Genomic DNA, 27,290 nt, shown 5'->3' with positions numbered 1-27,290 from the left:
ATCATTTAGAACAATTTTCTGGATTTCCCTCTTTTTTGGTGATTTTTTGTAAATTTTTTGATACATTTTGCCTTGAAAGCACAGAGTGCAAACAAGCCTATACTTGATTTACATATTAAACAGATGTATCTGATACTAGTCAATTAAATATGCAAAATTGGTAGTGTATCAGCTTGATAGTGTACTGTGTTCCCTGAAGCAAAATGTACATAATCAGAATCAGAAAATTTTATTTAATGTCCGATGTACAAGTAGCAACTAACACAAGCTCTGTAGAGTTCTTTTACCGACATAATAATTGATCAAAAATGAAAAAATTAAAGAAAATAAAAAATTGTTCAAAATTTTGAACATGCAATGACATTTGTGCATGAATTTACTTTTAAATGAATTCAGTTTTGAAATAATCATAATCACATATCATGATTTAAATATGAATACAGGACTCTTCTACAGTTCATCAAACAAATGGGCCAAAAAGGGGCTTACCTAACCTTGTTCCATATATGGATATTGCTGAGAAGGAGAAAACCCTTGCTTTGTATATTGATGAGTATGAATGTAGATTAACCCCTTTTAGACATGTTGTAGTTACTGATATGCATACCTTATTACCACTTTTGATCTGAATTTTAAACATCCTGAGGGTTTACTGCAATGGACATGGCAGACAGTTTATAGTATAAATTAAATTTTTATACGTAAGATTTGCACAGCAATTGAATTTACTGTGGATCAACCTTATGTTGACCCCCCTTCCACCCCACCCCCCCCCCCCCCCCAAAAAAAAATTAAAATGTTTGCAACAGAATGGCAGAAAAAAAATTCCAATCCATTTCCATAAAAAATAATAAAACCTCTCCTTCACATTTTATTACAAATAACCTTGTATGTAAATAATAAAGGTGAAACATTGAGACAGAGAAATTCTAACACAGTTCCCTATGAGGGAAAATGATTGTCTCACATCTAGTCAAAAAATCAAAACATTTTGAAAAGTATTTTGAAAAGTAAACACATGTACAACTGTAAATGTAAATGATTCCTTATTTGTATCTTATTAAAATCCCAATACAAAAAAAAACTAATAACTTTCAGGCTTATGGTAACATCATCCACCTGCATGGTTAATAGATTAGAAATAAATTTTTGTGTCAAAAATCGGCTGAAATTATGCCATCACTTCAGTATCAAAGCCTGCAATTCTAAAACAAATATAGGCTGCAAGGCTTAAAATCAGATTCCATTCTCATGTCCATTTTACTATATTCAACAAGACTATTATAAGTCAATAAACTCAAAATTAAATGTATATATAACTGTATATTAAAAATAGTAACAAAAGCGAGCCTGGAAAAAAAAGGCCATATAGGACTATAAAATCAGTAATACTGAGGGAGGAAAAAACACAGTCATCTGCTTAGAGAAATGTTGTAAATGTGTCGACTCTCTGAACTTCCTGAATGTCTTCTAAGTTTGTGTGTAAATGTGTCGACTCTCTGAACTTCCTGAATGTCTTCTAAGTTTGTGTGTAAATGTGTCGACTCTCTGAACTTCCTGAATGTCTTCTAAGTTTGTGTGTAAATGTGTAGACTCTCTGAACTTTCTGAATGTCTACTAAGCACCTTGCTCTTGGCTATACATTTATTATATTACTGGCTCAGTAAAATTCTTTTTTCTACAATGTTTTCAACTAAATATGACAAAAATGCTTTAAAATCTAGAGATACAGAGATTTCGCTAAGCTATTGGGCATTTTCTCTCTAAAAGTAAAAATGTAAGATTCGCTACTCTTAATACAATAACAATAATGACACATAAACTTTGTTATCACAAAATATACTATATCAATATTATGGAAGCGTATAAAAGAGATTTACTTATGTAACATTCATTATCTTGGAACATCTTTAAGTGTAATTTTTGTTTTTGGAGACGTTCCCCGTGTTCTGTTACTAGTGGCGCCACCTTGCTGTATGATGGTATGTCCCTCCGGCGCAACTGATATTGTTGTATGTAAATGTCCGTCATGCTTATTCACAAAATCCCCTGCTGGGGTAGGGTTAGAAGACACCCTTTTCAATGCTTTTTTACCCTCAGACTTGAATGTCTTGGTAAAAACTCCTTTCTGAATGAAGAGTCTAGCATTGCCCACTGCTTGTCTGGTTGTTCCCGGTGCACGAAGGTCACTCAGATGGGCAGCATATCCCTCACTCAGTACCTGAAAATAAATTCAGTTATAATTTTACTCTGTGCAAAACAGGAAAAATTATAATTATTGGTACTTATGTATAACATAAAGGGTTTTACTAAGCACTGTGCAGCCACTTCGCTGTGATTAAATACAGCTGATCATAATATACTCAAAAAATATGAATAACATACCTGAGCATGACTCATATGTTTCCTGGAGGACTTTCCTACTATATATATCTGTTGAGGAGTAAGGCCTAGTTCCTTATAGACATAGATATCCTTGTTTGAGCCATAACCTGCCTTGAACAGCAACTGAGCCTAAAACAAGGAGGAATTAGTTGTATCAGATGACAATTCATACACAACCTACCAACTCACAACACTAATTAACACATTAATCAATAACATATGCATACGTCCACAAGATTTAATAAGATACTGCGTAAAAATCACATCCTCCCTTCCAATTAATATAAGCCCCCTTTCCTAATAAATCACTTTAGTTTTCCGATACTGATATCTGCAGCTCAGCAAATTCTAACCATCTCTCCTGCTCTGAATCCTGACAAACCACTGACTGTACACTAACCTCAGACTGGAGGGATTTGAGGTATGCTAGTTTTTGTTTCAGAGGTTCCTTTGACAGACCATCCATAAATGCTACCATTCCGTGGGGAAAGTTATGCATTGCAAGCCAGGACACCACCTTTTTATGTTGCATGTCTGGACGGGCCGTCACGTACAGAATCAGGTAGCCATGCTCTTGCCAGTGTCTGCAATTTAATAGAGTTTCTTTCATAAAAATAACATAATCAGCAACTGCCGATACCCATAAAAACTACATTAACTAAAAACAGCCTAAAATATTGGACATTGGTCAAAAAACATAGTTTGCTATCATGATTCTTTTTTTTTTTTTTTCAAATATTTTCATTCAGCTTCTAAAATCCTATAGAAAGACTTGCATTAAGTTGTCCACTGTTTCAAGCAAACAGTTCCCTACATATAATAACACATTACATTCATCATAATGTTTAAACTTAAGCACTGGCATTCTAATTGGTAAATTTTGCTCTCCTAACCTGGCAATGCTAATCAAATCTGTGTTCATGTAAGACTCGAAACAAAATTATGCTGTTGATCATATCTCTACACACACCTGACAACATCCACCGCCCCTGGTCTGACTTTTGGATCCTTCCCCGAGATAGACATACTGGCAGTGAAGGAACCATCAATACTGAATACAACTGTCTCTGTTTTAGGGGGGAGGACACACAGGTAAAAATCGGCTGAACTGTGGTCACCCCTACAAAACAATATGACATGTATAAGAAGGGAAAAATGCTGCAAGGAATATTACTTATTTTTTTCCTAATATGCTTGACAGCCCAACTATTGGGGTGAGAGTGGTTGTGTATATTTTACTGGATACCATCAAAACTTTAACATTCTAGCTTACACTTTTAACTTAGATATGCCTCTTCATACCGCATGAGACTCAGTCTAGATTGACATATGATGATGTCATATGTTAGCTGCATTTCCATAACCAAAAATCTAAAGTGCAGATTTTTAACAAAGAGCACTTTTATTCTCTGTCTGCAATTTTTTGTTTGGTTATAACGAGAATGTACTTTGAGCAGCCATATGCAATTTACAGAGGATTGTGGGTACAGAGTTTATTGCCAAAAAAAAATTCTATTGGATCTGTGTGCAGTAGTCCAATTTTATTTTTTGAAGCATTTTCTTAATAAAAATTACACTATACAGAAGAAAGTAGCACTTTTACAGTGGAATTACATTTAAATAATTCATGAGAGCCAATCCTTGTAAAATTGCTTATAATTTACTGGTTTGTGGGGACATAATTTTGTAGGCCAAGGTTTTATCATAAAAGATAGAATATACTGATCAATATTTGTCAAGGTTGTCAATTCATGGGGGGTGGTTACTAACGGAAAATGATCCCGAAAAATTTATCGATTCTTCACTATATTCCATTTATTTCACAGAAGCTTTCTTTTTCATATTTCCAATATTGGCCCTGCGGTCTGTACCTGACCACCACTTTGACTGGGTGCATGCCCTGTGGGAGGCTTTTACTGGCTGGAATTGTAAATTGAAGTTTTCCATTTTTATCTGTGACATCCGTTCCCATGTACTGCCACTCTCCATTGAGCTGGTCCATCACATGAACATCAACCTGGGGAAAAGATTCATCTTTGATAATCTTCCTTATACCTCAGAATAATATTCTGATACTAAGTAATATTCATTAAAAGACAGTCATACTGAGGAGAATTTCCAGTGGATATTCCAAATAAAAAGTTAAACAATCACACAAAAGTTGTATGTTTTGGGGTGTTATGTAACTTTAAAGATGTTAAGCTGATAGTTCAAAGCTATGGATGGATAAAAAGACAAGCCCATGAGCTACAATGCTCAACTGACTGAGCACATTGGCTAGGAAAAAGCAGAAATCAGTTCAGCATTGAAAAGTTTACCGGGGGGGGGGGGGGGGGGGGGCTTGAATTTACACTGCTACACTACCTCAGGATGCTTCTATATCAATATTTCTAATCATGGCTTTGCTGTTCTTGAGCAGAAGAATTTTAAAGATTTTTTCCTATATAAAACTCTGAACTCTCATTGTGGTCCCACCCTACCCAATCTAAATTTGATCAAATTTGAATTTACACTACCAGAGGATGCTTCTGTAATAATATGACTTATCATAGCTTTGCTGTTCTTAAGCAGAAGATGTTTTTTAAAATGATTTCTATGTATTCTTATGTAAAACTTTGGCCCCCTGTGTGTCTGCCCCCACCCCCCCCAGGGGTCATGATTGGAACAAACTTGAATCTACACTACCTGAGGATACCTCTATTATAATATGACTAATCATGGCTTTGCTGTTCTCAAGAACATTTTTTTTAAGGTTATGATATCAACAAACTTTAATCTAGAGTATGTAATGAAGCTTTCAATTAAGTTTCATATTTTCTTGTCCAGTGGTTTTTGAGAAAAAGATTTTTAAAAGATGCCTTAAAATTTTCATGGATTCTTATTATCTCCCCTTGAAAAAGGGCATGACACTTCCTGTGAACAAATTCCCTTCACCCAAGGATGCTTTGTGGCAAGTTTGGTTGAAATTGGCCCACTGGATCTTGTGAAGAAGTCAAAAATGTGAAAAGTTTACAGAAGACATGCACATCAGACACTCTTTGATCAGAAAAACTCACTTGAGCCTTTGACTCAGGTGAACTAATAAATAGACACGTTGGCCAATTTCATGATGCCTGAGCCACAAAAGTGATGAAAAGATATTTCTCCTTTAGATACACCTGTATATTAATAACAGACTTACCTTCTCGCCTGACAATGATGTGACATCGAACGAACCATACATGAACCTAGCTGTGATAACCTGTGGTTTATCCTCAAGCACCATGACATCATTCCCTCTGTGATTTGGATGTAAATTCTGTCAAATATAAAATTGGTTGCCAGAAGAAATGTTTATAATTGGTACACTTTCCATCTTTGATGGTGAAATTATCAAATTATAAAGCAAGAAGAAAACACAGTTCAATTCAAAATGGGGTTGAAACCATTCTCACTGATTCTCATCTTTATGCTATGTCTGAAATAACATTCCCTGATTTAACAATGTATCCGAATCAGGTTCTTTCACCACCTAGCATGATCTTCATGGTATTTCTACCACCTACCTTGACCTTTATGGTTGTTCTGCGTTTTAACCACTTTTCCCGTGCAGACTTCCCTATCAGACTGGACTGTAAATCTAACTCATCATCTATGTGCTCACACAGTGAGGCATCATATCTAAGCACCTGAAAATTTACAGAATAAACAAAGCTTTAGTATATTTATGCCATATAAGTGTATCTGAAGGGCAACATAATGATACACTTGGTTTTTTTTCTAGTATCTTATAGCTAACTTCATCAGTCAATGCTTTACACTCTATTTTAGCTTACAGGTAATAAGCCTCACCTGACGGAGGATAAAGGAAGTGACATCAGAAGATTCCCAGAAGCTGGCATGGAAGAGATGTGGAAGGGCGGAGATTGGAAATGTGTGGAGCACCTCAGGACAATACAGGACATAGTCCACCCTTTTATTGCCCCACCACCGACTGGTCACTGTCAAATCATAAATCTAAGTCAATCACTGTCAAATTATAAATCTAAGTCAATCACTGTCAAATTATAAATCTAAGTCAATCACTGTCAAATTATAAATCTAAGTCAATCAGAAATAACACTGACTGGTCACTGTCAAATTATAAATCTTAGTCAAAATACTGACCATTGGTAATTAAATACTGACTACTGGTAATTTAATACTGACCTCTAAAAACTAAATACTGACTACTGGTAATTTAAAACTGGCCTCTAAAAACTAAATACTGACTACTGGTAATTTAATACTGACTACTGGTAATTGAATACTAACCATTGGTGATGAAGGACACAGTGGACTCGCCTAGACCAGACATCTGAGATATGTTACTGGTGATACTCCCCTGTCTTTGTAATGGTGGACCTGATGAACAGCGACGATTGGTAAACAAATTCAGATTACTCTGTACCGTCTCCACTGAAATGTTCAAAATAATCCACTTAAATTATACACTATTGATCCTACTTCTGATATTTCATAAACCCAATGCTGCAAAACTTTGTGTAAAGTGTGATCGTCAACAATTTCTGCATGACAGCCTAAGACTCATTATATAAATTTGGGATCTATACACATCCTTAAATCATAGCAACCTGTTTGTTAAGTATGACCCTTTACATCTTAACAAAAGAATATATAGCTTTATGCAGGCATAGCTTAAGCCAGGGATATTAAAAGTTTGAATCAACTGAACGTGACTGATGACCTCTGTTTAAAATGTACACACATTCACCAATTCATGTGTCAAATTCCCAGCCAAAAATAAGGCCATAGCATGACTTTTACATCTTTTCATTCAGTGACCTTCACTTTGTGTAAGTGACCTTGGCTTTGTATCACATAGCTCCCTCAGGACACTAGTAATATTTGTGACAATTATAGGCTTCTAAAGTATTTCCAGAATATAGATATGTAGATATATATATGTAGATATGGTGACTTCCATTATCCCATCTCTGTCTACAGTAAAACATGGTTATAAAGAAGGACCTCTAACATACTTCCTTATTACCTAGATTCTCTATATCTGTATATCTGTATTAGATACAGAGTAAATAGTCACCAAGGGGATTCATCAAAAATTCCTTATGACTGAGATTTCCTTATAACCAAGTTCTTTATAACTAAGTTTTACTGTATTTTGTAATTGAATGGCAGATTGAAAATGACTTGTTCTAGTGTATATAGGCAAGATCTGATTAGGGACTCCCCTGATCTCTCAAACCAGGAGGATTGACGGTGCTGAAAAAAAGTGATAGGATATGCTGATATAAGACTGTCTACTCAGAGTGGATAGTGTTAATACCTTATATACATACCTACATGGATAGGTTCTCCATTTCCTAGAGGAAACTTGTTGTACCTTGAGATCTTTACAGGTGGAATAAGCTTGAATGAATCATGGATAAGAGGCTCCAGTCTCACTGCTGCAGGGTCACTGGAGTGGAACAAATTATACACCTGATTGCACATGGGACTTTGGGGTGGGGCATCATCCCCCATGGTCATTCTCCTGTAGGCAAGGACAAGACCCAGAGGAGCACCCAACATAAAGAACTCAGACACCTCAAAGTCCAGCTTGAGATAAGTTCCATCAAAGTTACTCCCTGTACTGGTACGTCTGACATGCTCTGGGTGTTCATTCACATGGAGGTGGGTCCCTGATTGTCTCTGTGCAGAGTTCTGCCTCCTCAGTTTGTAGTCAGTGGACAGTGTGTCACTTTTACTTAATTGTTTGTCAGACATTACTGTGTTACACACACAGTCTTTGATCTCACAGCACTTTGAGAGATCAGGGTCACTAAGACTTAACTGATGGCTGGAGTCAGATGTTCGTACGATGGAGCACCGAGGGTTGCTTTCATTTAGACTGTTGTTACTGTCATATGTACTCAATCCTCTCCCGTAGTGAAGACCAGGCATTGTCAGGGCATCATAGGCCATCAAGGACCCGGTGGAATCTGCCAGCAGACACACCTGCAACAAACAGTTGCAAATACTATAACCTTTTCACTGCCAGTTACCACAAATTAAACAAATACTGTATACAGGGTTATTTTCATTCTTTCATACCTGCAAACAATTTTCCCCTATTTTGAATTCAACCATAAACAGTTCTGTTAAAAGAGATAATGCCATTTTCTTTGAATTCACCCATTTTAAATTTGCCCAATTGCAGCGAGGGTTAAAGGGGCAAAAATAAAACAGGGGTGAGAATTTCCCTGTATACAGTAATCATAATTTAATCTTTCTTTGTTCTCCTACAAGACTGTCATATTTTGTTTATTATATTGCCCTCCACTGACCTACAGAATACCTTCCTTGCCTTACGTGTTCATCCCTTATAGGCCTTACCTCTCCCTTAAATCACTTGCCCTCCCTTAACCTAGTGACTACTCTCCATGAAATCTTCTATGTATTATCTGTTCATTAAATCCCTTGCCATGCCTTACCTATCCATTAAATCCCTTGCCCTTTTCTGACCTTATGAATACTCTCAATGCCTTATATGGCTACTAAATACCTTGCCATGTCTCAACTGTCCAATAACATCACCAGACACCTGTCCATTAAAATCATTGCCATGCCATACCTGTCCATTAAATCACTTGTCATGCCTTACCTGTCCATTAAATCCCTTGCCATGCTTTATCTGTACATTAATCCCTCCATGCCTTATCTGTCCATTATATCCCTTGTCATGCCTTACCTGCCATTAAATCCCTTGCTATGCCTTACCTGTCCATCAAATCCCTTGCCATGCCTTACCTGCCCATTAAATCCCTTGCCATGCCTTACCTGCCCATTAAATCCCTTGCCCTCCCCTGAGCTGAGGAAGTCCTGGTACACCAGGTTGGCCTTGGCCACCATTTTATTGACACTTTCATGATACTCTGGATTAGAAGATGCAAACATAGCAATGGCTCCCAGAGGTACAAAATCCTGGGTCCAGAATGATGCATCCTGGGACTTGGGAGTTTGGGAATCGTATCCATAAGGACTAAGGCTGAAGAAAAGTGTATATATCCCTATTATACAAGTACATATGTACCAGACATAAACAACTTACTGGTATGACACAATTTCTATGAAAAAATATTTGGATGCATGCAATACAATTAATTTTATTTAATTTGTAATGTGAGCAAAGCAAGTTTTAAGAAATACATCAAACAATGAAAATATTGATTGTTAATGTTCATACATGCATGATCCACAGATTTACAATAAGAAAGCTACATGTCTTATCTCTTAGTCTGATAGAAATTTAGGATTATTTTTTATTCATTTCTGAAGTGATCTCAAGGCTCACCTGGCAAGAAGGTTGACAGTGTCTGTACAGATCTGAGGGCAGGATACCAGTCTAAAGGCAATGTGGCCCACAGCACCAGGATAATGTGTCCTCATCACCTGCTCAAACGTGGACTTTATCGTGCTGAAGTCACTTCTCTTAGAAGCTTGCACATGGTCAATATGCATATCAAGCAAGTTTCCTTAAATGTAGAATTAAAATGTTATACATTATACACTTGATTACTGATACCTGTGTCCTCGTGAAACATCTTAAAGCATACTTGATTCTGATAAAATTGAACTGAGCTGAACTAAGCAGGGTAAAGCAGTGCTTAGAATTGAGCTGTCTGGCTAATATACAGTAGTGGAAATATTGTGCAGCTGAACTTCAGTATCTTGAATATGGATATCTCGAATACCATGGATATGTCGACGTGATTTGGAAGTCCCAACAACTATTTCCTTAAGTATTTTACCCTCAATATCTCGAAGCCTTGGATATTTCTAAGTTTTTTCTCAGTCCCATCAAGTTAGAGATAATGAAGTTTGACTGTATTCTATCACAAAATGTTACCTAACATAGAGAAGGACTATAGTTATACAATCATGTTCATTTCACCACAGTACCTCAATCAAAAACTTCATGTCTTAGAATAAAACACTTTGGTGCTAATACATGTACCTCCAAGGACGCCATGTTGAAGCCACCTGAGCCTATAAAATTTTTTCCAGCTCAATGGCATCACTTGGCTTGATGTGTGCGCAATACCGGCTCACAATCAAGTGTGTCTCTGGTCATCCCCAGTGTTATCAAAGCTCCCCAGCTCATCAGAATCAAGTATGCTTTTAAACTTCTATGTGAATTTTTCATAAATGCAGTAGCCAAATTTCTCTGGTATTCACTAGTTATGCATGTATTGACTGTCAGTATATTTTTGAATGAAGCTCTATTTGATTTAATCCTTGTAAATTGTTACCTCCATGTAGTACCAAGAAGAGGATGTTGGTCTTACAGCCTGCGGATGATGGAGGGGATATCTCTTTATTCTGCTCCACATTGAAATGCTGCTGGCGGAAGTGCTCCATCTTTTTCACAAGGGATGTGTCTGATAAGAAGAAAAATAGATGATAATGCATTAACAAGTCCATCCACTTTCTTATAAATACTGCTAGGTGCTTTTTACCATAATTCTACGGATTCACAATTTCTGTTCAATCTGTGAGTAGAAAACTATGCAGATTTCTTGGACCGACATCATATGTCCTTAATGTACTTTAAGTATGCTGTGACATTTTTCTGCAGAAAAATTGTGACCACATTAATAATGTAAATTAATCCCAAGTGGAGAAAGTACATCTAGAGTAACAATACTAATGCAGTGTATTATGCTTTATAATCAAGAGAAAATGAATAGTCTCGAAAATGGTTGCCCTTCACATTCAAAACAATTCTTCAAACTCACTAATCTCTTTTTACTATTACTGCTATATACTTGTACTGTAAATTTCCAGCTAATCACAAAACACAGTTATGAAATCACTATATATACTGAGTATAATTTATTTAATCAATTTGTTTTTATTTGAGGTTGTGAAGAAATGTACCTTCACATAAAAAAGAGTGGTCTGGTCCTTATGACATGTTGGACAGAATGTGCTGCTTAAATATCTGGTCCTCGGACAGGTTAGACCAAGTATGCTGCTTATGTATCTGGTCCTGAGAATGCTGCTCACCTATCTGTTCCTCAGTTGTATTGAACCGAACATCCAGCTTACCTATCTGGTCCTTGGACAAGTTGGACTGAGTGTGCTGCTTACTTTTGTGGTCCTCAGATGTGTTGAAAGGAGTATGCTGCCCAGTGCTTACCGAACTGATACTCGGATATGTTGGATCGAGCATGCTGCTTACCTCTCTAGACCTCGGACATGTTAGACTGAGCATGCTGCCTATCTATCTAGTTCTCGGACATGTTGGACCAAGCATGCTGCTCACCTATCTGGTCCTCAGATATGTTAGACTGAGCATGCTGCCTATCTATCTAGTTCTCAGACATGTTGGACTGAGTATGCTGCTTACCTATCTAGTCCTCAGACATGTTGGACTGAGTATGCTGCTTACCTATCTGGTCCCCAGACATGTTGGACCGAGCATGCTGTTTACCTATCTGGTCCTCAGACATGTTAGACCGAGCATGCTGCCTATCTATCTAGTTCTCAGACATGTTGGACTGAGTATGCTGCTTACCTATCTAGTCCTCAGACATGTTGGACTGAGTATGCTGCTTACCTATCTGGTCCCCAGACATGTTGGACTGAGTATGCTGTTTACCTATCTGGTCCTCAGACATGTTAGACCGAGCATGCTTCCTATCTATCTAGTTCTCAGACATGTTGGACTGAGTATGCTGCTTACCTATCTAGTCCTCAGACATGTTGGACTGAGTATGCTGCTTACCTATCTGGTCCCCAGACATGTTAGACCGAGTATGCTGCTTACCTATCTGGTCCCCAGACATGTTAGACCGAGTATGCTGCTTACCTATCTGGTCCCCAGACATGTTGGACTGAGTATGCTGTTTACCTATCTGGTCCCCAGACATGTTGGACTGAGTATGCTGCTTACCTATCTAGTCCTCAGACATGTTGGACTGAGTATGCTGCTTACCTATCTGGTCCCCAGACATGTTAGACCGAGTATGCTGCTTACCTATCTGGTCCCCAGACATGTTAGACCGAGCATGTTGCTTACCTATCTGGTCCTCAGACATGTTAGACCGAGCGTCAGCATACTCATCTCCACTCGTCACTAGTTCTGACCGAGTATCCTGCTTCTCTTCCTCATCTGAAAAATAAAAAATGGATTATTTGCTATAAAGAATTTACACAACTTGCCATTTTCAATAATTTAATACCAATAAACTGCTTTACGGAATTGCACACGTATATGATATATAATATCCAAGATCAATTGTTAAATCATCATTATTTTAGAAAAGTCATTCTATTTCTTAGCTAGCATGAACACTGCCTACAAAGCTGCTCTTCAATTAAAAAAAAAATCTCCATAAATCTTGAAGTTATTTTTCTGTAAAGTGCATTGAACTTCTTGCATGAAAATGAGAGTGTTTACAGCAGTTTATTATCAAAGACTTGTTTATACTTCTTGAAAGAAGAAGAAAATATAAGCAAATAAGCTACAGGTATTTGAAATCTCAGCTTTTCTTTTTTTGACCAGCAAACTTATATCAGAAATAATGCTTTTCATATTCAAGAAGTGGACATTCTTATATATATATATATAATAAAATAATTGATATGCAATAAAAAAATTGTACAGTAAAGAAATTATATAAAACACAAGATGACCATTGACAAGAAAAATTTATAAAATATCATCAAACTTTTGGGAGCACACATTCACATTCTTCTTAGGAACTCAAAAAAAAAAACCCAAACCAAACCAAACAAAAAGCAACCCCTCCCCCTAAATATAAGATTTCAAACTGACTTTTTAGATACTATATAATATAGTCAGTAACAGCAGCAGTTTATTACAACACAATGAGCATCCACACCCTTTCTCACTTCAGATCCAATGACAAGTGTGAAGGATTAATGGAGTTCAGTTTATATTAGTCAATTCCACATTTACTTAGCATCTCACACTTCATTTCATAGGAAACGGAATAATCATGGAGAATATCCTGATGAATAAGAACTGAATTTATTTGACATGACCTCAAATGAAAGGAAACCAAATGATTTAAGTTGGAATAAAACCTATTATAGGGTAAGAATTCCCTCTTCTTTTCAGTTTGTGATGGTTTTAATTTTTCTATATTCGTGATCAAAGAATTTTCTGCGAACATTAAGCCATCGTGAACATTGTTGACATATCAATGTAGCATTCATAAAAAATATGCCCCATACCCTTTAAAACCCTGTTTTTCTACTCCATTATTGTAAAAAAGTACTTCATTGAAATCATACATTGTAAGAAATCTAAGTTAATAAAATTGGTGGGTTATAAGTTACTGGATAGGTTTGTTATGAATAATCTACCACAACTTTTTTAGTTTTTAAAGAATAATTTGTTCTTAACAGTGAGAAATTCACTGTCAAACTGCAAAATTTAACCATCGTGAAATGTACCAACAAAGAAAATTGTGAAATATTAAACACTTGGAATTAAAGACATTTACAGTAAGTGATATGTTTAAAAAAAATAGTTGGTGGGCAAGGAGTGAAAGGTGCTTTATATTATGGATGAACTGACCTAATATATGATTTGCTGCTGGTGAAGAGGCATGGTTATAAGAAATAAGGATTAAAACGATTTACAGAAAATTCTAATAGTCAATTTATAAAAATCAATTATGATTATAGTGAGCGAGGTCAGGTTTCATGATAAATTTGATTCTTTATTTTGGAGAGAAGGATTTTAAGTTTATGTTGTCCTAACTTTACATATTAGTTCATCTCATCAATAGTAAGTAGTTATTTGATCAAACAATGTAACAAAGATTATATTTCAAGAAAGTACAGAGAATCTGCAGTAGCTCCAAATACAACAAACCTTTTCCAGTCAAGCCTGGAATAAAATAGAATTACTGTAGCACAAACGCATGCATATTAACGATTCTGTTTTTAAAAAAGTGCTAGTATATCAAATAATTTTTTTGTTTGTCTAATGTCCCTTTCGAGAATTTTTCACTCATATTGAAACGCTACCACTTGCCAGTGGAAGGCTGCAAATTTTAGACCTATATACTTGGCATTCAGGGCCATTGAGCATCGAGGGATCTTTTTCATGCCAGCACCCACTGCGACACAGAATCTCCGATGAATTGGTCTCCATGTCCCACAGTGGGATTCAATCCCAAAACGTTAGGTTCAACTCCACTCCACAACTCTAGAGCAAATGCTCTTACCACTGCATCATGCAGGCAACATATATCAAATGAATTATTTGTACATTGTGTAATTCAAAAACTGAGCAAAAACCCTTACAGTTCATTAGAACCTCTCTGATGTTGGTGGCCAGTTTTAATTAACAATTAAGGAATAAATGACCTCATCTTTCACTGCATTACATCTGGAGATCACACAGGTTTGCACTCTGATTTAATAACCCATGCTGATGCATTTTGAAAATCAGTATGCATACCTGATAAAGTACAGTGGAAAAAACGATTATTAAATAATAAATAAAGTTTAATATCTGGAACATTGATATCTCAAATTTCATGGGTATGGTATGTTGAAGTGAGTTGGAAATCCCAACCATTTTTTGTTCATGTATTTCAACCTCAATATCTCAAACCCTCAGATATCTAGAAGTTTTTTCTCCATCCCATTGAGAAAAAGGGATGAAAAACAGTCAGCAACAGGTCACCTGAGTAACTCAGGTGATGTAAAAAAAAATCTATTTAGCTTGTAAAATGTATCACAACATCCCATGCTTGTAACATTAAGCACAATAAACAGACCATAGTCTCTAGAACATTGAGCACAATCTGTAACATTGAGCACACTCATTACTCTTTGTTTCATTGAGAACACTCACCTGAGTTAGGAGCTGAGTCTGATCCTTCATCAGACCAGAATTCACTCTCATCGCAGGGAGTTAGATGCCCTGTTAGACAACAAAGCTCACAGTAGAAGAGACAACTAATCAGGCATGCACAAAGGCTAGAACTTAAGATGGGTTATATCTTTACAACAGAAATATAAAGAAGCATTCAACATAGAAAAACAAAATTATATATATAGTTATTTAAGAAAAAATCCTATTTAAATTCCTCAGAAAAATAAGTTTAGACCAGTGATTGCAAGCATCCACATTTGTAGAACTTCTACACAGACAAAAGACAAAACAAGTTGCAACATTAACATAAATGTTAGAAACAAAAAATGTGAAGATTTCTTTGTACAAAATGGACAGGCTTTTTATCTAAGAATGATATCTTTTACATCTAAGAGTGATGTCTTGTTTTACCCTACACACCTTTTGCATCAAAAAATTCTTCATCCTCGGAGCTAGATTCCTGAAGCTGTTCAAGGCTCTCAAACATCCGAGAGGTCGAGATGTCATGGAAAGATCCTATAATAGACAAAAATAGGTAAGGTCTGTGTAATTCTTTTTAACATAACCATATCGACAAAAATAAGGTTAATTCCAAAGTGAACTCTGCAATTCTGATGAATATGAATTTATAATATAACCATATACACAAAAATGAGGTAAATTCCACAGTAAATTTCGTAATTCTGACAAAAACAAGAGACCCATGGGCCACATCACTCACCTCAGCACTTTGGTTAGCAAAAAGCAGAAATCAGTTCATCGTCGGAAACCCATGGCCCATCTTGCATACACTTATTGATACATTATCAATAAGCGTATGCGAGATTGACCATGGATTTCCGACGATGAAATCAGTTCAGAACTGAAAAGTTTAAATATATATGTGGTCCTACTGTACCCTCCAGAGTGATGATTTGAACAAACTTGCTTCCATATTAATATAACTAATCATGACTTTGCTGTTCTTGAGAAGATTTTTCCTATATATTCTCATGGAAACTTTGATTATCATGCCTAATGTGAGGCCACCTGACCCCTAGAGTCACAATTTGAACAAAATTGAATCTTCACTATCTGAGGATACTTCTGTATCAACATAGCTAATCATGACTTTGCTGTTCTTGAGAAGATATTTTTAAAAGAAATATTCCCTATATATTCCTACGCATAACTTTGATCCCCTGTTGTGGCCCCACCCAAACCCCAGGGGTTATGATTTGAACAAATTTGAATATACATTATGTAATGAAGCTTTCACAAAAATTTCACCTTTTCTGGCCCAGTGATTTTTGAAAATAAGATTTTTGAAAGTTATCTTTAAATTTTCACAATTCTTAATTATCTCCCCTTGAAAGAGGGTGTGGCCCCTCATTTGAACAAGCTTGATTCCCTTCATCCAAGGGTGCTTTGTGGCAAGTTGGGTTGAAACTGGTCCAGTGGTTCTGGAGAAGAAGATAAAATGTGAAAAGTTTACGATGATGACAACAACAACTACAGTGACAACAACAGACAAAGAACAAATTTTGATCAGAAAAGCTCACTTCAGCCTTCAGCTCAGTTGAGCTAAAATGGTAAGTTTTACAGCAAGCTTTGTAATTTGGAAAAATACTACATTATAGACAAAATTAAAAGTAAATTCCATAGCCTGTGTGCAATTCTGATATTATGTACCTTAGGAAAGGTTTTTATTACATACTAAATTGTCCTATCTAGAAATTTCATATTTCTGAATTTATAACAAGATGTGTTTGTGAAACACTGATGCCCTCGTACAGCAACTCATATCAAAGGTTAAACTTTCTCAAATGCAAATCAAATATGTTGGTACTCAAAGTAAGGCCTTGTCTCGAGGAATATACCTTTGAAATATGAAAACTCTAGCATCAATCATTGAAGAGATATGGAAAAGGTTAATGTTTTTCAAAAGTAAGTCAATCATCATGGTCAAGTTCAAATGGTCAAAATTAATGGTGCCTAAGGAAAGACCTTCTAACAAGAAATACACATGTGAAATATGAAAGCCCTGGCAACAACCGTTCAAAAGTTATGGCCAAAGTTAAAGTCTTTCAAAAGTAGGTCAACTCCAAGGTGAAAGGGCCAAAATTGTTGGTATGCAAAGGAAGGTCTTGTCACAATCATTACATATGTGAAGTATGAAAGCCCTAGCACCAACGGTTCAAAAGTTATGACCAAGATTAAAGTTTTGCAAAAGTAGGTCAAAATCCAAGGTCAAGGTCAAAGGGTCAAAGTTGTTGGTATCCAAAGGAAGATCTTGTCACAAGGATTACATATATGAAGGATGAAAGTCCTAGCACTAACCGTTCAAAAGTTATGACCAAGGTTAGTTTTTTAAAACAGGGTCAAACTCCAAGGTCAATGTCAAAGTGTCAAAGTTTTTTGGTATCCAAAGGAAGGTCTTGTCACAAGGTATACACATATGAAGTATGAAAACCCTAGCACCAACGGTTCAAAAGTTATGGCCAAGGTTAACGTTTTTTCAAAAGTAGGTCAAACTCCAAGGTCAAGGTCAAAGGGTCAAAGTAGTTGATATCTGAAGGAAGGTCTTGTTACAAGGTATACACATGTGAAGTTTGAAAGCCCTAGACCCAACTATTCAAAAGTTATGGCCAAGGTTAAAGTCTGAAAAAAAATTGCAAAAGTGGGTCAAACTCCAAGGTCAAGGTCACAAGGTCAAATTTTATGGTACCCAAAGAAAGGTCTTGTCACAAAAAATAAACATTTGGAATATGAAATCCATAGCTCCAACCAATCAAAAGTTATGGGCAAGGTTAAAGTTTTTGCGGACAAACAGACAGACAGACAGATAAACAGACAGACAGACAGACGGACGGACGGGGCAAAAACTATGTGCCCCCAAATCTTCGATTTTGGGGGCATAAAAGTAAAAAGAAGTTAACATCAATTTTGATTCTTTGTGAAATTCAGACATGTACATGTAGCATTCATTTCATTTCAACCACATCGGATAAATAATACTTTTATCCTACTATTTACAAAGTTTTAGGAAATCAAGAAGATGCAGACGTTTCTTTTTTGTTAGAAATCTGAGAGCTGAACTTGAAGGACTATTGATAGCTGTGTGTTTGATACTGTTGACACACCCTGCCCACAATTTATTTCGGTCAGCCACACCCCACCCATGATTTATACCAGTCAGCCACACCCCACCCACGATTTATACTGGTCAGCATTTCAAATGTCTCTTAATGTAACCTACACATAATGTGCTAAAGGAAAAAGATCTAATTAATACTTAGTTATACATACTTATGTTTTGAAAATTCCATCATATGAAAAGTGAAGATATTTAATGAAAATTAAAACACAAAACTCTAGTGTATCTTTATTTATTTAATGTATGCATAATAATTAAAATACTGTAAAACTTTCCCTCATAGATTTGTAGAATCAGGATATGCCTGGTATAAATATTATCTGTAGGCGTGAAAATGTACTTTAGGAATTAAAGCCTCAGGGAATAATTAGACACATTCTAGAGGCTGATAAATTTCCTTGTCTGACCTCCCACACTTTTTTAGACATCCTAGTGTAAAAGACAAACAGTTCAGTCTAGTCTATATCCTTTATGTTCAGTTTCCATCATATCCTTAATTTCACAAGAAATGAATTCCAAAAATCAATCTCATCTTTCTCTTATTTAGACTTACTTCTGGCTGAGCTGAGCTGCCTATAACTGTATCTTAAATCATGAGAGATATTAGTTTTATTGTGAAAGGTAATCAATACCCTTGCCAAATTCTTACAGCTCTCAAACATTTCACAGCTTTAGGATCATGATTGGGGCAGGCTCATTATGATTTAATGGTTATCTAGGAGACACATGATCTGAGTATGACCAAAAATCTCTGAAGAGACTGTAGCTCTACTGTTAAGAATTGCTCCTTTAAGTTGTAATATTTAACAGTTTAAAATTTATGACATTATATACATGTATAATCTTGATATTTCTTTTTAATCATACCAAGTTTAAATGAAACCAGACCAGATCTGTTGTAAAAGTAACATTATCAAACATTTTTTAGTGTTAACCTAAGAATACTATTCATCTACATTCAAAACTGATAAAGAGCACTATGTTTCTTGATGTAGTTTTGCAAACTAATTTCTTTTAAATTGGAGCAAAACAAAAATACAAGCAGTATCATTTTGAAAGAACTTCAGTGACACATTCTATGTTTAGTAACCAAGGAAACTCCATTCATTGAAATAAAAACACAAACAAAAACAAATTTTAACAACCAATATTGTCTGTGTCAATGCGTGGCAAATCCTTTTTTAAATTTTAATTTTGAGACAGCTACTGACCTCCTTTATGCTTTGTTGACCCACTAAGGGAGCGTTTATGTATGGTCCCTGATGATGGTTTCCTGCTCTCGGGGGTGATTTTCCCCTGGTAATCTGGGTCAGACGCTTGTCGCTTAATGGCTGCAGCCTGATCAAATGAGGTGGAGATTGGGATTTTTGGTGTTTCTTTGACCTCAGTCTCATTTTCCTCTTCAGCCTCTTCCTCTGATGTAATTTTCATTTTCTCAGCTAGAGCTAACTGAGTTTCCAGCTCTAGCCGCCTGATGTCACTGAGTTTTAGTCCGTAATACTCATCCTGCCAACACCAAGCCTGGCGATGAGCTCGAAGCATAGTTTTTCTTAGTCCTGCAAAATACGATCAGCAAAAGATTGTGTTATAAATACTGGTATATTTTATAGTTAAGCTTTATGGAACTACTTTTTTCTTTGTTGATATATTTTTCATTAAGAATTCATCATGGGAACAAAATTATAGGATTCTTCCCCAAACAATTTTCAAATTGAGTACATGTAATTTTATTGAGTGAAATTTAGGTTGTAAAAACAGAAATGTTGCCTCCTTCTTTGAATACATGAATTTCAGTAGTAATTCATCAACTAAAACTGCATGAGCAAACAAGAAGTCTGTGAGCCAATGCTCACTAGTAATACCCCCTCTCTGATGTGAATATACAAGTTCAGTTATGGACAGACCCAGGGATAAACAGGAAATTGACATCGGATTTGTACAGAAATGAATCCCACAATATGGCATGCCTAAACAAAGAGTGTGCTAAACTTTCAAGCATCTGTGATGAGTAGTTGCGGAGAAAACTGCAACCAAAATTTATTTTGTATGGTACAGACGGACGTGTGGATGAACAGGAAGTTGTGATCAGATTCGTACAAAAATGAATCCCACCATATGGCATGCCCAAACAAAGAATCTGCTATGAGCATTTGCTGAGCAAACTGTGACTGTGACAGACACACAGAAAGCAAGACAGACAGACAACACACAAGGGTAAAACAGTATACCCCCTCTCCTTCAGAGCAGGGGTTTAAAAATGAAAAACTGATTGTTTATTACACACCTGTACATGTGTTTGTTCCAGAACATACCTATGTCATGTATAAATCTCTCAATCTTGTTTTGCATCCCCCAGTATTTAAACTCAACCCGACACAGTTTATATGCTGTCATGATACATTTATTATTGCCTGGAAGTTTGGCCTCGCGGGCATACTCTGCTCTCCAGTTGTCTGTGAGAGGACCACGTCCTGTCTTCTGAGATTTGTAAATTTTCGGATCCTCCTCTTTCTTGTAATCTCCACTGGAGATGGGGTCCTTGACAATGTCCAAGTAATCTATAAATGATTCATAGTAGTTTGACTAACAATGGAAACCAGATCTAGAAAGTTTTGTCATTCATCTTTATTTCAATTTTTTTATCAATAGAAAGTTTTTATCATTTATAGTTAAGATTTCCTATCACACTTTTTCTATATTGGTTTGTCTTTAGAAAATCAGTCCATATTTGGCCTATAACATATTAGAGGATCACCGGTACCAATTCAGATAGACTACAGATACACTCCAATTTCCTTTAAAGGGTTTTTATCACGTTTCAAAATTTTTTGATATGACAAAGTTTACATGCTATTAAAATCATATATTTAAAAAACTTTGCTAGAAAATTACAATTTTTTATGTTTCAGCGATTCAAAGTTTGAATTTCTCAATATGCATATTTTGATCGCCGATGTTACGTGCCATTGCTCTGACGTCATAGGTGTCAATCCTGGTCAAGCGAAGTACTTATTGTGTATGCAAAAGGGCTCATTTGTTGTGTCTTTTAAACTTGTTAGAAAATAATTAAGTGATAATTGAATAATTGACAACTTGTAAGGTATAATTTATGGCTTTATGGTGCACAAATGTGCACAAGAAAAGTTTTAGGAAGAATTGTTCCCCACATTTCCTGGACTTGGTCGAGAGATAAAAGGGGGGCCTTTCTCTGCAAATGCGATGGCGTTTATCTCCATTCAGAACAATCGTTTATGCCCAATCGATCACGATTTTTTTTCTTCTGTCCTATAAAATATTTTAAGGAAAGATATTTTTAAAAAAAATAATAAATGACAAACGCGCATTTTTTAAAAGTCGCACAGAATCTAGTGGGAATGTTGTGAACTTCGTAATGGCGTACGGCGCCATTGAAGAAGTGTCATTTCTAGTACATGATATGCACTGCTAGAACAGATAGAAAATATACAGGATTTATTTATTTATAATTAATTAAAATAATAATGAAGAGGAATTTAACATTCCCATATTTATAAATGTTTACGAAGTTAAACTTTAGTAATTCGTTCTATTTAGTTGAAGTCCCGAGTTGTCAAAGGTTTCGTCTTCGGTGACCTTTCTCCAATTGTTGGCATATTTTCGGGTTATTTCTCTCTGCTAAACGTTCATACCTAAAAGATTGACCGTCCATAACCAAAGGAATATAGTCTATGTCAAAATTTCAACCGGCCATACTGTGTATTCTATTTATTTAGCATAAAAATCTATTCAATATATTTTTTTCGTACGATAAGCTTTACGAGTTCTATTGACCATTGACACCTATGACGTTTCAGTACCACGTGACCCCTATCTAATTAGTGGAGATTTTTACTTCGAGGACCCTATATTACGGGCGTTTAATCATCTAATTACGGCCGTTTTCAACATTATTTCATAATTAAACGATAATAATATGTTTCAAGAATATAATAGTGTTTCATTTTTAAGAAATTTAGATACGTGATAAAAACCCTTTAAGGTTAGAATTAATCATTTTTTGTATTAATAGTATAAAAATGTGAATTTATTGTTCAAAACAAAACAAAAACCCTGTTACATCAGTGTGACAATGTTCCTTAGAAGTTGATTTTAATCAGATATCAATGCAGACATACCGGTAATAAACTTTCAATCTATTTTGATCTTGTTGGCCCTTGTCATAAGTTAAGAACACCAATACAATATTATACAAATAATCAGATAAATATGGGTTTCTGAACTCCAAATATATACACAGCAGACAGTAATCAAGATAATGGCTATAAAGATTCACAATCAGAAATAATGTATCAGGAAAAGGGGGGCTTATGATTGTGACAGATGTATATCAGAGACATAAAGAAACTTAAATTCTAATCTCTGATGTCTTACATCTTTTTCATTGCCCATTTAAGGAAAATGCTAGTGTTTAGTTTTTCATCTAAATTTATATGCAGTTTTGATCTACAGGACTCTGTTAGAAAATTAAAACATCTTACCCCAAATGTTTAAGTATAATAAACTCAAAAATGCAGCTACTCTGTCCAGATTCTGTGTTTTACACCATATGTGTTTGTTGCATAACATTTTCTTGTAATAAATTTAATTTGCATTGAAATTAAAATTACAAAAGTAAAAGCAAATATCAACTGATTTTGTTTCTTTTGTATTCCCTTGCTGATTTTGAAGAAAAACTTGTTTTTCACTGAAAAAAAAAAAAAAAATGAAATATCAGTAGATGTTGTCGGGTATTATCTCACCGTTATCTAAGGTCACCTATGACCCTGTTTTTGGAGTTCAGACCGAATACCATTTTCTAAGGTCACCTATGATCTTGTTTTGGAGTTCAGATGGAATACATTATCTTATTTTTTTTTAAGGTCACCTATGATATTGTTTTGGAGTTTTGGTGGTAAGGTCACCTATGATCCTGTTTTTTGAGTTCAGATAGAATACATTATCTCACTGTTTTCTAAGCTCACCTATGACCCTGTTCTTGAGTTCAGATGGGGACAGATTGAATACATTATCTTCCTCTCCGGCATCGTTGAGGTACCTGGTCTCTATCTCCAGATACAGTTTCTCCACAAAGGGGCACCTGTATCGAGTCTTTGTGTAAGGATACGCATTCCAGGCCTCCTCCTCAACACGAAGAGCTGATTTCGGCAGAATAGCTCGGAACCAACCTACATTAAATCAAATACTAGTATATTTAAAAAGTTCTCTGTGTTACAACTTTGTTTATTTGAAATACTAATGCAACACTTTTTTCCCCTATTGCAACATAAACCTTACATAGATAAGGTGATAAGATTACTCGTAACACAAGAAATTTCCTGGATTGAGAGCTCTGGATTTAGCAGCTGCTGATATTGTCATCAAGTGATGCTGATAGCAGTGATAATTGATAAAGTACTTGTAATTTCTACAACCCCCCAACAATCATGCACCCATTTATGAAGCATGAACTTTTCATTATATAACATTTATAACTGGTCACTTACATGGTGATTGATTATACATTTCGTGGCACATAACTTTTCATTGTAGGTTATTAAACATAGAATACATGAATCTAGAAGCAGCATTCACATATGTAATAGACATGTAAGTTAGTGTTTCTTTGTCATTTTTCTTACATAGCCCTCTAACATGTAGCCCTAATCTGACCCCTTACACACCTGGTAAATGGCTCCCCACATGATAGATTTTATAGGTATACTGGCCCTTCCCCCCGGGACCATCTTCATAGGGTTCATTTGTGATAATCTCCACCCCGCTTCCTTCTCCATGACTCTCTTCACGACTCTTTCTCTGGAAAACAGCAATGATTAATTAAACCTTAAACATGTTGAGCAATACATTTTTATAAAAAAAAAAAAAAAGCTAAGATCAGATTCATAAAAATACAGATCTTTCGGATGAAACCTGGGGGACTAATGACTTTTGTGACAGGAAAAAAGTCATAATGACTTAATATACTAGCCAAATGAGTATAGTTTCACATGCAATCTGTAAAGATTTTCATAATTATGAATGTTCTTTTTGTGTAAAATTCATGTGGAGGATTTATTTTGATGATCTTTACTCACTTTACGCTGTTTTTCTTAAGATGAACACATGTAAATATATGTATGCAGTGCCCTATACTAAATTTACTTGGTATTACTAACTTGTAGTCTAATGTTGAATGTTAACTATAACAGAAACTCAAATCAGTTTTTAAAAAAAAATGGCAGATAGGACATACCCACACATCTCAGAAAAAGCAAGAGCATTATTAAATACACAACTACTCCTGGCCATCATTAAACTGATTGAAAGAAATGCCTCCATTCAAATTATGATACAATGTGGTCTAGCTGTGGAGCTTGAGTTTTTTATTTATTTGAATTTCCAAATCTATATTATCTGAAACTGTGAAATACAATGTAGAAATGATACGGAGTTGAAATCATTTTCTTTGATGGCTGAATTTGTATTTATCAGTGATAGAAAGTGATTTGATTCTCAAAAGCTTAAATTCATTTCCGTGGTGCAAAAACTAAAACTATTTCTTTTCTTTTTGGAAGCCTTTCTGACAGAACTCTAATCAGCCTGCCCCACCGGTGTGAACTTATTACTGTAATCAAGCATACAACTCTACATAAGCCTGTCTCAGCCACAGGAATACCACTGTACTTTAGGCTGTGTGATCTATCACTTTGGGTTGGTAATTACCTTTTAGATGAAGTCAGTAGCCTGTTAGAGCCATGTGATTATTATTATTAAGGAAGCTGAAAGATTTCTCAAGCTTCCATATCAGTCATAAATTTACCATATTATCTTCATTAAGATGTCATCAGCTTCAAATCTCATCTAATGATTGTACACACTAACTGTAGTAAGTCAAAAATAACATCATTTGGTGTATCAAGGTGACTGACTGGAATTCTGACAATAATAATCAGTAATTCAAGGAATTTGTGTCCCCCACTTAAGAAAAAAAGAAAAGAGTATGTGGAAGACCTAAAGAAATGCAGATGGAGAAAAAAAGGGTCAACCTTAACCTTTTAGATTTTGATTTAAAATCAACAGGGGTCCTTTTTTAAGTTAAAGAAATTCATGACCTTAGTTTCACTGTACATGTAAAACCTAACAAAGAACTAGTTATTATCTGTAAACTATGTATGCAATATATGAAAATCTGACTTTGGTCTTTGACCTAAAAAAATCAATATTTTTTTTTTAAAGTTAAACTGAGCTATCGGTATAAAATTTCATTGCAAAAGCTCAAAGGCGTTTTGAGATATCAACTGGAAATGAGTGTTAGACAAGGACATAATGTTATGATGGTCAGACTCATGCAAATTAATATCCCCCACTTTCAGTGAAAGCCGGGGACAAAACTGCATGAATAAGAAGTCAGAATCTGAAAGAACTTTAAAGATATTCTATTTTAAATAACCAAAGAACCTTTCAATGTTCAAGTTATTATTTATGATAAATATTGATCATGTTGTATAGTCAACACTTGTATTCGTTCAAATCAAGTAAAAAAAAGTTGGAGCAGTAGATTTTTTTGAAGAATTGAACAGTTTAATCAATAAATTTTTATTTAACATACATGTAGCAACATATAAATCAATGAAATTAAGAAGTCAGTACATGATTGTTCAACTCTTTATTTGATCATCTTGATCTGGTCTACTGGAACTTCTATACCATATTTTAAAGAATTTCTGAAAAATTCTGACAGACAGATGGACAATAGGCATTTTATCAATACATAAACTGTTCTAGTTTTCAATCAACATGTGGCATACAACTGGACAACACTGAATCACTCAGAATTTGATTCATTTTCTTCAGACTGTGCTGTTAAATTTTTTTAAAGGTTCTAAAGAAGCCTTATAAACACCACTACTCCTCAAGAAATCAATGTACCTGGTACATATCAATTCACACCTGTCCCTCGCTGTGTTACAGGTATTTTAAACTCACCTGTATCATGTAAAGCTGGGCTATGCGATACTCCTCCACACTCATAGGCAGGGGGATCCTGTACTCCTTAATTAGCATATTGTTAATTAATTCTAATTTTCCAATTAATGTCGGTCACTCAATGAACACATCATAATTGTCCCTGGTGTCCAATCTGAATGTATCACTCCAGGTATAAACACACACACACAAATCAATAACGGATTAATTAACACATTGTCATATTAATGCTGCTGTGCTCCCCATTAATTATGGTGAATGAAGTACTGTCTGCCAAGCCATCTTTAATTTCTGCCAGCATTTGTCTGAAATATTAAAAAAAGAAGTAATCCATTAGTGACCTTAATTATACAGAATGAATAAGGACCTGTCTTGAACATGCAAGCAGAGACCCTAACGTGATCACCTGAAACTGACGATCCTTAATAAGCAGAGAGTGGTAGAGTGCATTAGATCTGACAGTTGTCAACATGGTACAACACAATGTTCTATTTATTACCCTATCCTTTCAAAATCTCCCCCACCAAAACAAATACCAACAGTGGTATTAATACACAATGAACTCTGTCTACATAAAGTGTTTCAACTCTCTGTAAAACATATTACTCAGGATAAGTGGAAATACAACTGCAAGGATTTGTCACTTCCTTTTCTAAAAGATGTTATTTAAATCTTCAGAATCTTAAATATGTATTTCCTCTCAATATTAATCAGTTTGTAGTAGGAAATGAAAGCTTTGGTTTCTAAAAAAAATATTTGTCATGGTTTTGGCCATGGATATTGCCTGGATATCTCAGTCGGTAGAGCGAATAGTGATACAGGGGTACCCATGTTTGATTCCCAGTCCAGCCATACATTTTCTTCTTT

General features: G+C 35.4%; 1 protein-coding gene across 3 annotated transcripts; it reads right to left on the bottom strand.

Moving 5' to 3' along the window:
• Positions 1–785: 785 nt before the first annotated feature.
• Positions 786–26,593, bottom strand: LOC133197569 (protein retinal degeneration B-like). 3 transcript variants are annotated; one of them, XM_061333666.1, is made up of 22 exons: positions 26,424–26,593; positions 24,122–24,254; positions 23,423–23,626; positions 20,735–20,980; positions 19,634–19,978; positions 15,707–15,802; positions 15,266–15,334; positions 14,276–14,290; positions 12,449–12,541; positions 10,677–10,805; positions 9,719–9,899; positions 9,205–9,412; positions 7,725–8,382; positions 6,679–6,822; positions 6,217–6,365; positions 5,931–6,053; positions 5,567–5,683; positions 4,257–4,402; positions 3,356–3,505; positions 2,786–2,969; positions 2,386–2,514; positions 786–2,221 (listed from the first exon to the last, which is right to left on the bottom strand). In XM_061333666.1, exons 1-22 carry the CDS (start codon positions 26,499–26,501, stop codon positions 1,895–1,897), a joined length of 3,924 nt encoding a protein of 1,307 aa, XP_061189650.1. In that variant the 5' UTR covers positions 26,502–26,593; the 3' UTR covers positions 786–1,894. The 3 variants fall into 3 exon arrangements, with proteins under 3 accessions (XP_061189650.1, XP_061189651.1, XP_061189652.1); XM_061333667.1 differs by lacking the exon at positions 14,276–14,290; XM_061333668.1 differs by lacking the exons at positions 14,276–14,290; positions 15,266–15,334.
• Between the last annotated feature and the right edge of the window lie 697 nt (positions 26,594–27,290).

Source organism: Saccostrea echinata, unplaced genomic scaffold, assembly GCF_033153115.1.
Source record: "Saccostrea echinata isolate AGI-Se365-2 ecotype Australia unplaced genomic scaffold, CSIRO_AGI_Sech_v1 ptg000030l, whole genome shotgun sequence".
Classification (NCBI taxonomy): Eukaryota; Metazoa; Mollusca; class Bivalvia; order Ostreida; family Ostreidae; genus Saccostrea; species Saccostrea echinata.
The sequence above is the reverse complement of the archived record's forward strand: the minus strand, read 5'-3'. Positions and strand labels throughout refer to the sequence as shown.

Bases quoted from the DNA above. Each gene is read 5' to 3' on its own strand.
- LOC133197569 (XM_061333666.1), bottom strand. From the start codon at position 26,501: ATGCTAATTAAGGAGTACAGGATCCCCCTGCCTATGAGTGTGGAGGAG. The intron at 20,981-23,422 runs GTGAGCTTAGAA...AATCATTTATAG, and splicing joins ACTCAAGAACAGGGTCATAG to ATTACTTGGACATTGTCAAG. The intron at 19,979-20,734 runs GTATGTTCTGGA...CGTATTTTGCAG, and splicing joins GAGATTTATACATGACATAG to GACTAAGAAAAACTATGCTT.